The sequence below is a fragment of the Tyto alba genome, unplaced genomic scaffold (genome assembly GCF_018691265.1).
Source record: "Tyto alba isolate M040663 unplaced genomic scaffold, T.alba_DEE_v4.0 Super-Scaffold_11, whole genome shotgun sequence".
NCBI lineage: Eukaryota > Metazoa > Chordata > Aves > Strigiformes > Tytonidae > Tyto > Tyto alba.
The window spans coordinates 3212289-3227602 of record NW_024881273.1 but is presented as its reverse complement, the minus strand read 5'-3'; the positions used below and the strand labels follow the sequence as shown (position 1 = coordinate 3227602).

At 36.5% G+C, this 15314-nt stretch overlaps 1 protein-coding gene across 1 annotated transcript in view; it reads left to right on the top strand.

Moving 5' to 3' along the window:
- Positions 1-15034, top strand: part of QSOX2 (quiescin sulfhydryl oxidase 2) — a 28851-nt gene extending 13817 nt beyond the window's left edge. Inside the window, exons 9-12 of the mRNA XM_032999610.2 lie at positions 2254-2376; positions 3550-3700; positions 7870-8058; positions 10651-15034. Coding sequence (XP_032855501.2) covers positions 2254-2376; positions 3550-3700; positions 7870-8058; positions 10651-11201 — 1014 coding nt within the window. The 3' untranslated portion in view covers positions 11202-15034. The remainder of the gene's footprint in view (positions 1-2253; positions 2377-3549; positions 3701-7869; positions 8059-10650) is intronic.
- The last annotated feature ends 280 nt before the right edge of the window (positions 15035-15314 follow it).

The window sequence follows — 15314 nt, the reverse complement described above, 5'->3', positions numbered from 1 at the left end:
GACATAAGTCACTCAAAATGTCTTTCAGAATGTTTAAATATATGCTTCCTCACTAGCTTAAAAAAATAGCTTTGTGGGCTTCTTTAAATGTTATTTTTGAGTTATTGTATGCCATTCTGACATAGGGTCAAAATGCATTTTAATTTAATCTCAGAGGGCTTGAAATGAAATAAAGCTTTAGTAGTCTGCAGCATATTGAACAAATAATGTAAATATAGTCCATTTATCAGATTTTCACGATAAGTAGCTATTGTAACTGAGTGGGGTTAAAAAAACCCTTTGTTTTTCTTTCTTGACTTTCGGATTTCATTAATGCATACTTGACAAATGGTGCTCTATTTAGAGAAACTAGTAACTTCTGTCTAAATTTTGAATGTAATTGAGGTATTGAATTTAATTGGGTATTTCAAAATAATTGAGGTATTGCGTATAAGTATTTCAAAAATAAAGATGCTTACATAGTATATGTGAGTGAAGGGGGACAATATATGTAATGTGATGCAACTTGAAAAAAATTGAAATAATTTAACTTTATAATATCAGCCTACTGAAATGATCGATGTCTCTTTATATTTACTTGCTGAGCATCTAACACTTTCTTTTATTTTAAAGAAAGTGAGACAGTAGCTATGCAATTGAATAATAAGGCCTATATAAACAATTTCCAAACATCTGGATTTATCTGAAAATCAGACAGTTTCTTCCCCCCCATGGCCATCAGAGGTCAGAAATCTCTGGCTGGCCTCATTTCTTTAAGAAAGTGTAGTGGTAATCTTTCCATCATATTATCCCTAAAATATCCTCTGTTCTTCCTGATGGCTCCTGGCCAGCTGATGTCATTTGCTTTCCTGGCTATTAGTGCTTAAATGGGGAATGCTCTCTTCTAGTTGCATGCTCATCTCCAGACTGCTAGTACGCAAGTGGCGACTGCAGTCCTTTATCTGCATATATTTTCTTGTTGTGTAACACTTTCCTCAGTACTTATCGTTCATGATTCTCAGGTATTTCCATTAGGGAGCTTTTTGTACTATTCTCCTGTCTAGCAGCATTTATAGTGATGATAAATCCTAAATCACAGAGGTCTCTGGTTCCCTCCTTGGGGAATTTCCATTGTTGTAGAATTAGGTATTTTGGCAATCAGTGTGGAAGTCCATTGTTTTTTGAATCCTTGATGAGACCTTCCTGAGATACTGTGCAACTATTGCCATTATGTAGTAATACATGATATTCTGGGGGTCCTACAGAAGTAAATGTAAATCTAGCCTGCAGTCAGTAGTTCAGAGGTGTGCTGAGTTTTTTTACAGACTATACAAGAGCTGTCTCTGAAGCCAAACAATGCATAAGGTCCCTTGTGTTAGTTACAATACAGGCAATTAGCAAAAGAGAGTTCCTGCCTGTTAAGTTGGCATGGTATCAAATATAAGTGGTCAATGAATCGAGATACTATTGATAGTTGGACAACAGCTGCAGAATGACTCGTATATGTATAGCATGTTATGTCATAAATTGCTTTATGTATTTACTGTAGCAGATACAGGGACTTTATTTCCCCATATGGTGAAATACTGCTCCCTCTGGAAGGGTATTTAGAGGGTGATGTGCGTACTCTACTTAATTCTATAGTAATTAAAACCGTTGTTAAAGCAAATACCATTTCTAGTGTAAAATAATGGCATTACCACTGTTCTACAGTGGCTTGACTGCCAGACTATAACTTCTTTAAGTTGCAAGTTAAGGAAGTCACTATTTCCAAATTGCTTCAGAAATTACTATTACACATATGAAAAGGAAAATGCTCTTCTAGATAACCAGCTTCTACGTTTACAGAAATCTGAACAAAAGTTTTATAAGAACTAATTTTTGTGATTAGTCTTCTAAGAGTGAGAAGGATTTCAGCCTCTCTGATTCACTTAGCTTGGAAAGGAGGGTAAGACCTATACACTGAACTGAATTACCTTAATGTGAAATTCTACGTAACGTGTTCAAAAGTTGTTCTGTAGCATTTCTGCCTGCTATTGAGCAACTTCGTTTTACTGGTTAACATTTTGTGCGTGCAACTTTTTACATTTTGTAAGCAGAAGTTAGTGCAAGATGGCTTCTTATTGAAAGCAGAACAAGTAATTAATTCATAACGAAAGAAAAACTGAAATATTTTAAAGACAGGAGAATCACATTTAGATAAAGATAAGTGTCTTGCTGCTAATGAGATTTGTGCTTTAAAATATGGGTGGTTTTGTTTTTTTTTCCCCCCAGCTTTTTCCTGGCCGTCAGCCTGTGGTAAAGTTGTTAGAGACCTTGCAAGAGTGGCTGGTGAGCCTTCCATTAGACAAAATCCCTTATGATGCTATCCTAGATCTGGTCAACAACAAAATGCGGGTAAGCTGTTACCAGTTTCCAGCATAAAATACAGCATTAGTAAAGGATAAGATTCTATATAAATCTAAGACATCACTTACTGATCGTCCCTCAGTCATAATAGAGCTCTAAAAAGGTTAGAATGAAAATAAAGTGAAATCATTACCAGAAAAAAAAAATCTACATGAAGGAATTGAAATGGGAGAATTGAAGTACACAGTCCTGTCTCAGTTTTATAATGAGCAAGCATTCGCTAAGATACACACGTTCTCTAACGTCAGCTTCAAATGATGCAAGATTCCCAGCGGATATTTTTGAGTTGCCTTTGCTTGCTATGCCTGCTATCAGCAGGATTCACTTGAAGGTCAGAATTCAACTGATGGGAGATATTCTGACTGAAATGGGCATTATTCCTGAAGAGTTTCCCCAAATATTCTTTAATTTCCTGGCACAGTAAAGGCCTTGCTAGGATCCCATCTCACTTCGGTAACGCAAAGCCCTGTGATAGGGCCATCTTTGTACAGAGGTTAATATGAGTCTTTCTTCCTGTGAAAATGGGATTGCTATCTGAAATTTGGAAACCTCCTGTGTGTTTTAGGAAGCAGAGAGATACATCTCCAAAACTAAAATCTTGCACTGTATTTTAGGTATAAAGGAGTAATAGTTTTGTTTTAAAAAGAGATAATAGTGAATTCTACATCTTAGCCTGTAAAGACTTTACCACTGCAATTCATGTAAATCTTGCTGAGTAATATGGAATTTTTCATGTGTTGAGGGAAACTGTAGCTCTGTCAGTTTGCGGTAGTATTTGTGTGTGTGTTGTGCTTAAAAAAAATTTACAAGTTAAGCTACTTAATGTATGCTGTCAGGCTAATTAGACATTTGTGATGTGCATTTTACTAGGTTTGACATTAGTGACTGTAAGTTGTTTATCATGTAATACGTTTGCAAGGGGGATGAGCTTTATAACAGTGCAACAGAGTGTCTCAGATGTAAGGATTGTTACAAGATTAAAATTTGTTTGCCTTAAGCATGAATTCCTTAGCAACAATGGCAGAGAGTGTCATTTACTATTGTTTATCCATGGATCAACTCAATTTCAGGGTAGGATCAGCTGTGACTGCTGTTATGTTCAGTAGTATGTATAGGTCCCAGAGCTGCATATACATTAAATACACTTTTTTTTTTTTTCAGATTTCTGGGATATTTCTCACTAAGAAAGTTCAGTGGGTCGGATGTCAGGGCAGCAGACCGGAGCTGAGAGGTTATACCTGTTCCCTTTGGAAGCTGTTTCATACCCTAACTGTTCAAGCTGCGCTGCGACCAAAAGCGTTGATAAATACAGGTAAGCAGCAGCTATGGGAGACGCTTGAAGGACAAGACAAATATGTGCAGCAATTCTGCTATGCAATAGAAAAAGTAACGGATTAGAGCGAATTTTTTGGTGTGTAAATGTTCGGCTAATACATTGGTGGAGGACAGTGGCTTTGGAGGCTCATCTTTCGGGTCCGTACCGGCAGGGGTCAGAGCGGAGCTTTACTGCAGAGGGAAGGCTTGGAAAGCAAGCGTGGCAGCTTGTCCTCGCTTAGAAATGTGGTAAATAAAGTATGTGGCCCTAAAGATGTGAGCAATAATGCAGAAAGAGGAGAGAATTTCAGAAAAAGCAATTTAGATCTACCTGAAAAGGGATGAATATTGTTCAGGTTACCTGAGGTTGCACTGATGAGTTAATTTGAGAAGAATGAGATTTAACCATGCAGTTTAGTAGCTATGAAAGATGTACAACCATTAGCCAATCCTATAATGTTATTTCTTAAATACTGAATGTTATGACTGTTTGGGGTTTTTTTCAGCAGAATGCACCTAGTGTCCATTAATCTGTGCAGTGATATAATACTTCGCAAGCACTTTGCCAAATTGCTTATTTTTAGGCTTGCGGCATCCTGTGAAGCAGAGTGTTAATATTATGGTGATAATTTCTGTTTAAGAAACATGATAGATATAATCTAATTTCCTTGCACAATGGAAATAGAATTACTAATGCTAAAATATTGGCCTTCATTTGTTTTTATTCATGCCAGGACAGTCCTTTGTTTTGTTACAGTTCTATTTAGTTTCCATTTAAAGCCTTTTTAATGCCTTTTTCAAGGAATATGAGAATGCTAGATGGACTGCTACTAGATGATGAAACTCAGAAATTTGCAATCTGTCAGTTGCTGATTGTATGTTAAAAAAATATATTTGATAATTTCAAATTATGGATACATACATTTGTCCAGCATTACTTGCAATCACAGTGCAAATTTCTCAATTCTCAATATTCAATCTCCAGCAGAATAGGTTTTTTTTTGGATAGCTAATCATCCTGTGGTTGATTTTTATTTCCTTATTTTGCCTTGTTTTGCTTGTTATTCATGTGGTAGTAGGTTGAATCCTTTTAATTTAGTACCGTTCTCTGCCTGGTGAGTTTGGGTTTTTTTGTACTGGATGATATATTAGCTGTTCAACAGGATCGTGCATACGTTAAATTTCCTCTTTTGTCCCAATTGCCAAAAATGTTATAATTAAATGTAAAGATGTTCTTAATATTTAACTATACAAAATTGCATGTTAAATTGCTCTCACATTTCAAACGTGAGTTCTGGTCACTCTGAAGTTAAAAATACATTGTAGAACCTGAAAACTCTTTGGCACACTTAACCATCGATTTAAATCGGGACAGATATGTGATGATCACTTCTTATGGCAAAAGAATTGGGTCAGTCTGAGACTGTCGGATTATGTCTTGGGAGGTTTTCCTCTCCTTATTGCTTGTTTAAATCCCATCTACTAAAAAGCATGATGTACTCCCTAATCCTTCCCACCACAGGTAGGGTTTTATGGTTCTTGTCCACTTTAAAGATTAGGGTTACCCTGAATTGCAGTAGTTTGGGAGGAAAGAGAAAAGGAGGATTACATGATGATACATGGCAGATGTTAATAGAAGATTCATCTCTGGGCTGATAAAAACAAACAAAATGAGCCATTTTGCAATTGTTTGTTTTCTTTTTAAAGCAGCTGCATTTTTCTTGATAGTTTACTTGCAGAATCTGGCAGTCAGTGTGAACTTGCTATGGCTTTCTTGATATAATGTTTTTACTGGTTTATATTTGACACATTTTAATGTTGAATGGTGTAATTTGAACCTGCAGTGGGATCAGCATAAGGGAATCCAAAGGAACTCTGAACAGAGCTACTCACCTCTGAGGGTGTAGAAAATCATTGTAGAAATCTAGTCCTGAGCGTGCTTAATTATATAAGATGTGATTTTAGGTAATAGGATCTATTGGTGTGTTTAAGACAGGCTTGGAGAATTTTATAAAAAAAAAATTATCTGGATTCTTTCTAATCTGTTCCTGAATTTGAAAGACCTTGCCACAAAATGAATTTTCAAGAGCGTAACATTACGCAGGAGAAAGGCTGTAATTAAATTTGTGTATGAATCTCTGTTCCGTCATAAAGAGGTTATTTGCTAGTAGTTACTTTTCTTGTGTGTTTTTTTTTTTTCTAAATATATATTTTAGTATATGTGGTAAAATGATTTTGCCTGAAATTTGTTTCAACTTTCCAAAATTATTTTTCAGCCTTTCTTTTTTAATACTGTAATTTAATCTGCTTTAATCTCACAGCTTTTATTTATACATGCTTATTCAATCACAGATATTGAATGTCTGAGTAGAGATTGTTTTCTTTTTATTATTTCTTTCTGGCTATAAAGACTTTTTTTTGCTGCCATGTTTAAGACTATAATGTTGTCATTATAATAAAGGTGCTTATGACAGTCTTCGTTAATTTCTTATATACATAACAGATAAATACTCTGATAGTTTTGAGTAGGTTTTGTTGAGGATTCTTTTCTTCCAAAAAGTAATGCATGTACAGAGGGCATCTGTGCTACCAAACTGTTTATTACTCACTCACTACCAGAATAGGACAGTGAGCAAAGCACCGTGTCTCTTTACTACAGAATTTACAAAACCTGCATTGTAAATTACTTGTGGTAGAGAAGTTCAACTGCAGGAGTCAGTAATTTGATCAATCTGCATCATAAAATCTGTTTCGTTTGACAAGTGTGTGTTCGTGGTAACATATAGTACATTTGTAAATACATTTTGGCATAATTTACTGGGTCAATTAAGCATGAATCAGAAAATCTGTGAGACGGAGATGAAACCATTAGGATTTCAATGAATTATATCAGATTTTCAAGCCAATTATAGATGTAGGGACTACCTGCTGTCACAATAAAGGCTCAGGACAAAGTTCTCAGTCTGTAAAGACCTTGGCTTACTTCTGAATAAAATAATTATTCTTTTGCATTACCTTTACTGTAAAAGCGTGAATGTTACAGAAAGAATAACGTGTTTATATTTATTTTAGGAGGAATTCCTGAGTTACTCTTGGAAGTTCAGATGTTGCAAAGTAGCTATTATGTGTATGCATTCAGTGCCTGCCAACAAAGCCATAGAATTAATAACTGTAATGAGATTCTGGTATGCTGTAATACCTCGGAGTTGTGGAGTAACAAACAGGTATCACAGGCACCTTGTGAAATACCTATCAGAGACTTTTTGACTTTTGTTTTTTTCAGTAACAAGGTCACCATAACTTTAATGCCTGAGCATAAATGTAGTGGTGAATGCATAATGTAAATACTCAGTTATTGGTCAAGATATTGGAGAAATATCTTCTACTTCCAGAAGAATTGTGTGAAGTGTAGACAGCATGGACTTTGCATATTTCGACAGTTTCAAAATGTACTCTGATAATGGGCTTCTGAAAAAAAAATTTAATGTCTGATTTTCATTTAGCTAAGTTTGTTCCCCCCTCAAACTGCGGGATGTCATTTGAAAGGAGAAATTTCACTGTAAAGAACACTTGACCTTTAACTCTTATTTTAATGTGTTATTCAGGATAACTGAACACAACTGTATAGACAAAACGTGTTGGTATGTATTGATATAAATAGCTACTTTGCATTTTTAATAACACTATTGCTCACCTAGCAATTTTTGAACCTTAGTATGTTTGAAATAATCCTCTTGCAGTTGTGTCTGATATCCCAGACAAACCACATTTTGAAACGTGCCGTTTGGGATCAATTGAAACTCAACTTACTGCCAAATAATTCAGTTTCTAAATGTCTCACCTCAACTATTTTGTGACAATATTAGATGCATATTTTGTTGGGGAGGGGTATTTCTTCTAAGAACTGTGTGAAGCTTCTAATCCCTCTAATGTCTTTGTGACTTACTGAAGTATAGGTTCTGTATGATGACACATGTGCTATGCATATCTTTAAATTATAAAGGTGGCTAGTTTCTTATCTCTGGAGGTGTAAATTCTCATGGAACAAGAAGGTAGCAACATTTTCTTGCCTTTTCCCACGGTTCACTTTTATGTACGTTAAAGTGCCTATGTTGAAGCTCTGCCTGTCCAGATGGTGCTAAATACATCTGTCATCTGTCTTCCTAGGTCTTGAAGACAATCCCCAAATAGTACTTCAGGTCATGCGGAGATACATTCACCACTTCTTTGGATGCAAGGCTTGTGCTCAGCATTTTGAAGAAATGGCTAAAGAGTCCATGGATTCCGTTAAAACCTTAGACAAGGCTGTTCTCTGGCTCTGGGAGAAACACAATGTGGTGAATAACAGGCTCGCAGGTATGGAAAACCTTAGGAAAACCCACTGAAGGTAGCTGTGTCTGAAAGCCAAGGCTGTGGTGTTTTGTACAACGTGGCTAGTGCTTGAACGAAGATGCACAAGCTGGGCTCTGTGACCTCAGTTAAAACAACAGTAATAGTTGTTCCAGCCTGACGTTCCTTTCTTAAATACTGATTTCAAAAGACTCATTCCACACTTACGTAGGTGTATGAGAAAGGATACCTGTGCACAGAGCAAAACCTAGAGCATCCCAATCAACTAGAACTCTTAAAGACCGGCACACTAGGCTTCACGGGAGTGAGAAACATACGCCTGAGATTCACTGACCTCCTGTAACATAGTTGTCTCTTATGCTGTATAATGAAAAAACATCATCATTCTCAAAGATACCGTTTCTTCTGAAATTTCACCCGTTGCTTGATGAGAGGATCTTTCTGGAGTATAAATCAAAGTCTTTTCAAAAAAGCACAGTATAGTTCAGCTACTTATCAGTAGATAAAAAATAATTAAATTTCTTTCTGTAACAGTTTAGATAGGTGTTAAAACCTGTCTTCATTTTGTTCTGGAGAAATGCTGGGGAGAAAATCATGATCATTGAATAGGAGACTCTCTCATGATAAAAGAGCCTAAACTATTAGCAGATCAGCAACTGAATAAAATAAAATTACCGTATGAAGAAAATTTGTTCCCCCACTAGATTGCTATGTTTTCAGTTAGACTAAAAGTACCGTTAAAACACTGGTTGTATTTAATCCGTTCTGTTATGGGGATATCAAGTAACTGAAGCACTAAAGAAAATTGGTTTCTCTTTGCACTTAATCCTCTCTGCTGTTATGGATCTGTGTAATGTAGCATTAGTTACAATTTAAATATGCTATATTGTATTAATATTATAGTTATGCTGAATTCCCAAGATTTATGAAGTATTAAATACTGTTGTCAGCATAAACAATTTGTCTCCTTTCTCCAAGGAGAAATAAGTAAATGACGAGGTATTAAATAGAAACATCTCCTAACGTTACTATTGCCTGCTTGAACATATGGAAAAAAAAAGTCATCTTGTTAACTTGAAGTTGCCAAGTAGTGGAGCAATATACTTATTTAGAACATTAAGTTATTGGAAAAGTCACATGGATATTGATTTAGGTGATGCAACAGCCGTCTAAAATACCCTTTTAGTGAGAAGTATAAATAATAATATTAAATTATGCTTTTTAAGTTCACTAAAACTTCTCTATGGGACAGTGACTTATTTTAATTCCTAAAAGCTGCATCTGTGTTTCTGGTAATATATATAGCTTTCAATGAGAAATAATGTTTGACTGGTCAATGAAAACACCTTGGCACAGCCTTCAAGTGCAGGTCACGGGATTGTTGTATGTGTCTCTGCCCTATTTAATTCTTTGCTGTTGCTTTAGAATGTACAGAATTTATAGCATTCTTCTTTTTGGCAGGAAAACACGAAGTACAGCAACTTTTCTGTTTGTAATCTTACCATAAAATGTTTACTTTCTGCTTTCGCTACTGAAACAAATTGATTACTGAGTGATCTTTATCTAAAGATACCTGAAATGTTAACTTGCTCTCTTGTTAATATCAAGGTGACAAATATTTTTAAGCATTCTTTGAATCCCTAAACAATATTTTTCTCAAAATCACGGGGAAGTTTCTTGCCTTTAGAAAGGATAAAAATAATAATAAAATAAGAATCTGTATTTATTTCTGAAATCTTTTAAGTGTTAGTGTACTAATAAGAATCAGCTAAATAAATAAGCTTTTTTACCAGATAGATTTTTGTTCTAAAACTTATCTTCATCCACATTTTATTAAAAAAAGATATTTTTTAGAGCAAAATGCAACACTAGCTACAGTGTTCAGCTCTGCCATCAAGACAGAAAGGTGGCCAGAGCTATGAGCAACTGAAATGTTAAAATAGGAGCTAGTTCAATACAGTATTATATGGTTAAATGCTAAAAAGCAAGCTGAAAAATACATCTTAAATATATAGTGTTTTTTAAAGCACTGAAAAATGTTTGCTATAGAATTGATGCATGCTGTGAAAAACCAAGCTTAGGATGGAGTGGTTCACAATATAGAAACGTGAAAATATCTGCAAGTCTTTGGCCTTGAAACTGCTTGCTGCAAACCAAGCTTCAGGATTAAAGAGTATTGCGTGCAAAAGAGCAGTTTGTTTTGAACCATAATTCAAATTAACCCCTGAAAGGCCCAGATGGTGGTGTTTTCATGCCTTCTAAAAACATAGCAGTTGTAGTATCTTGTTGTATTAGAATTTGAATGCTACAGCTTTTACTGAGAGAAAATGAAAATAGTTATGATTTAGTGTTTGTATTTTGAAAGAGGAAGCAATACTTCAGAAGGTAATTGATGCTTCCATAAGGAAACTTAAGAATTTCCAAATTTGTTCTTGATTGTCTTCAGTTTAATACAAACATTATTGTGCTCTGGGCTTTTTTTGCCAACCTTACTATAAGTGGAAAATACTCTCTGTGATTTCCAGTGAAGTGTTTGATGGTTCAGATTTCCTAGTTCATTCACTTCTGATAATTTAATTTTTTTCTTGTCCCAATTAGGTGATTTGACTGAAGATCCAAAATTTCCAAAAGTTCAGTGGCCAACTCCAGACATTTGTCCTGCATGTCATGAAGAAATTAAAGGATTACACAGCTGGAATGAAGCCCAAGTTCTACAGTTCATGAAGTATCACTATAACAGTGAAAATATTCTATATAAATACACTGCAAGCCAGACTGACTCCAGTGAAACTGAGCAGGGAGATGCAAGGGAGGCCCAAGACAAAAGCCTGCTGAAGAAACCAAGTGGAAACAGCGAAAATAAGATCCAGGATAAAGAAAACATACTAGATTCAGAATCTAAGGTGTTAGATAAGCTAATAGCAAAACATGGACCTGTCAAAGATAGCGGTAAAAGCGCAGTTGGATCAGCTAACCTTAAAGAGACAAAGCAGGCCATGTCTTTCCTGGGGATTGGATTTTCAAATATAGACATGAGTCTGTGTGTCATACTGTATGTAGCGTCATCCTTATTTTTAATGATAATGTACTTTTTTTTCCGAATGAGATCTAAACGGTGGAAAGTGAAGTATTATCGTTCATCTGTATAGAAGTGTAAATCAAAATTTTCATTGTACATGGCTGTTCAGTACCAGATACAGCTTTAATATTTATGATCAGGGATTTTATATACAGTATTCCTTGTTTCAGAACCCTTTCTTCCCAAGTCATTTCACAAGTGTTCTAGCTGAATATATGGAACTCGCCAAAACAACCCGAATCTTTAGCTGAGGCACACAGTGCTCTCATAAATGTCCACTGAAGGAAGCATTGCATTTTTCAGTAAGATTTTTTCCATGACTTACCACCTACATCGTTTACTCATTTTCAGAGTAAACATTGCATTATGCAATCAACTGTGCCTGGTTTAGAAGGAAATTGGATATTGTTTTGTGTACTTCAGGTCAGGTTTGGCTTTCGTTTTTGTTTTTTAATTTATCCAGAGCTGATTTTACCTACCAGAGTACTGAACGGTTATGCTGTTACCTTGGCTGCTTCATTTAGAGAAGCAAGAATTCTGATTTTTTTTTTTTTTGTTCAGGAAACAAGAGTTCTATTCTGATTAAATCAATTCTAAATCTATGTGACTTTCTGAAATATTACTTACACTGCATATTTAAGTAGAAAGCATTACATGTTCAAATAAGTCTTCCATGCTCTTGTACGTTCCAGCCAAGTGTGTGTGCGTCTCCTAGGATGAGAGTTTTGGGGCAGTTTGGATCTCAATAAGCAGCCTGATTCTGATCACTCATGCTGTCATCCATTTTAATGGAGTTTAGACGTAAGCAAGGACAGACTCAGACCCAGTGATGTACTTGCTGCTCTATTGGATGTGTTAATGGAGCATTAGATAACTCGCCTCACTCTTTTATGAGCCAGAAAAGTAGCTCCAGTAATTGTTGTGTTATCCAGATGGAAGCCAATTCTGATGAACTCTAGTAAAGGGAAGCTGTGTTTTCAGTGAAGGACAGTGAGATTTGCATCAGCATGCCACCTGGAAATGCGAAGTTTCTTCCGATGCTGGATAACTCCTTTACAATATAGCCATTTTCTTCTTGTAAGGTGGAGCAAACACTTGATATTTCCAGTTCTGAGCTCTCAGAGTGTGTCACCTGCTAGCCATGCAGTTGTCTGTACAGCCTTGGAGGAACAGCCCATTTCTCTTGCCCTTCTGCTGGAGTGCTCCTCGCTTTGGGTCCGGAGGGATTTCACTAATGGTTAGTCTGAGGGCTGCTCTGTTCTGGGACGCGGCAGCAGTTGGGAATATGGTGGTTGCCTTTCCAGGGCAGGCTGGCTGGGGTCCTGGCTGGCAGCAATTAGAAGAAACCATGAAAACAGTTATAAAATTAGCATTTGGAATAGGAGTTCCTTTCTGATCCTAGCTGTGGGGGATAATTCACGTCCTGGATAGTGAAGTTTATAATCCTATCCAATGTAATTGAGCATGTTCTAGTTATCCATTACCTAATCTTTAGTTAATCCTAATAGGTTTTGGCCTCAGTGTTTTCTTGTGGCAGTGAGTTCTACAGATTAATTATGTTATATAAAAAGGCTTTTCCTTTCAATTCTACATTTGCAACTTTTAATTTAATTGAATGTTTGCTAGCTCTTCTGTTATGCGAGAAGGAATAAATAGTCCCTGGCCAATTCACTGTATTTATACTGTTAGTGTGTCCTCCTCTTATTTCCATCATAAGCCCTAGCATAAAAAGTTTAAAGCCTAGCAACAGGAATGGTCTAAAAGCACAAAAACTCAACAGAGGTATTTTTTTAATAATCAAATCTTGTTTGTTGACAGAACTGAACATTTCTGACATGAGTTTCTGCAGCTTCCAACTGGAGTAACAAAACTGAGCTTCAAAGATTTGCTGTCCCTTGTTCCTTAAGTTTATCAAAATAATATACGCATAAAGTAATAACCTCTGTGGTTATTGTAAACTTGCCAGAGGGGGGAAAAAAAAAATCTCCATTCACATGACAGCCTGACACACATAGAGGCGCATTATCTGCGGCTTTTTTAAGCCACCTTTGCTGTTTGTTGTAAGCACCCGATGGCTCTTGCTCCGATGTGAGAAACTTGGCTCTGCTGAAGCTGGGGCCCCGCTCCTGCCGTGTGCTGCCTCCGCTGCTGCTGGGAGCACCTGCGGGCAACTCTCCGGCCTCTGGGCTAACGGGAAAACTCTCTTTAATTCTGATGTTAAGGCTGCGACATTGAGTCGGGCTGTGCTTTTCAAGGGCCCTCACTGTTCAAGAGTTCTGGCACAAGGAGCAATCAGGGGTCTGGGTTTTTTAGGAATTTATAAGAGTCTCTATAATTATAGCACCTGGGCTCGAATATTAAAACAACTTGGAAGCAACTAGAAAGCTGGAGAACCAGAGGGAGAAGGTGGTCCAGGCTGGCTCATTGCTGCCACTTGCTTTGTGCTGGAATCTAGTGAGGGGTCCCAGGAGGAGGCTTGTTAAGAGGAAAGCCCAGAGTTTCCAAATTTAGTTTTGAAATCAGGCAACTTTTAAGTGACCTAATCTGGGGAGATGTTGGTATCAGCCAACAAGCCAAGGACATTTAGCTTCTCAGAAAACCTCACAAACAAACCCAAACACTAAACCAGCAGCAGAGCAAGTGTTGGATCTGAAAAATTTAACCAGTTTCTGTGGGACTCTTGAATCCCCTGCTGTCAGTATTGTTGCACATTTTAAAGTTAAAAATCAGTCATTAATGCTGCTGTTCAGAACTTTACCACATATATAGACCAGAGTTTGTTAACTTTGACTCATTCTGCTTGTTTTCATCTGCATATGAGAACAAAAGGTTTTGAAGGTTTGTAGGGATGATTTTGCCATTAAAACAGCAGCAAATGTGGTTTTGTAATAGGGTATTTTTTTGGCTACACGCCATTAACTTTCATGTTGCTGTGACTCTACTGGAAACATGACGAACCAATACTCAAACCTCCCATCTTCTTTTTTTGTTTAAGAGTGTGAAAGGATTAGATTCCGATGTTGGCTACCCATGTTGGTGTTCTAACTCTGTTGCCAGTTAACTGGTTAAGACTTTCATTTTAATGCTAGTAGTGACCTCACCTGGAAAAGTTTTCTTGTTTTTTCATTCAGTTATGTAACTCTTGGTTTACTTGTTTTCAGTCTTTATAATGACAAATTATATACTTTTATGTACTCTGACTGTAAAGATACATTATGTCTGCTGGGGAGTGTGTGATGCTGCTTTGCCGTGGTGTGTTATCAGTGGGTGAGTTACAAGAAAGTGTTTCCTGTTTAAAAATTGCCTCAAACCACCATTTCCTCAGTCCTGAAGGTTTCATTTGTGTATTGTGTTGTACCACAGAAGTTTCTGGATGCCACTTTCATTTGTGGACTGGTGGTAGTCATTTCTGAGAAGGATTTCTTGACCCTTTATAATTCATGGAGCCTTTTTTGCTCTTTGGATGTTTTTAAAGAGGAATTATTAAACCTGCATAGAAAATAAAAGGAGTACTGTGGAATGTGCCAGGAGAGAAAGTAAAGCTGCAAGTGCTAAAGAAACCTAATTAAGTTATTCCTGAGAACTCTTAATTTTAAATTTCCAGCAGTGTCGCCACCCTGCTAGTCCTGCTCAGAACCAGATGGGAACTGCTGTCTTAGCAAGAGGTCCAAAGTGTGTTGTCTAGGTCAGTGCGTTGCATATGAGGTGTTAAAAATAGTGAATATACCGTTTCAGTAATTTAAATGTTCTATTTATTTTAATTCCATAACTTGACGTTTTTGAGTCTGTTCTGTTGTGGTTTTTTTACTGTCTCATACCTCTCTAGGAAGGAAAAGTGACTGTTTTGTACTAAATTGTAAACTAATGTGCTTGTTTAAAATAAATTGCAAACATTTGGGCAAAGTGGTGCGTTTTGGCTTTTCACCTGTCTTTTCCAGTTCTTTTTAGCTAAACTACTGCAAGGATAGCTTGTATACAACTCCATTTCACACTGTATTGGTCATTTTATGCAGGTAATTTAATTTTGAAAAGTACCAGGAGGGGGGAAACTTTTACTGAGTTTCTTTCACTGTTATCCCATAACTTCATAAAATATCAGTGAGTATTTGCAGGAGTGGTGGAAAACTTTTTGGTTTCTGACCGAAGACTTGCACTAATTCTATATAGACACACACACACACAA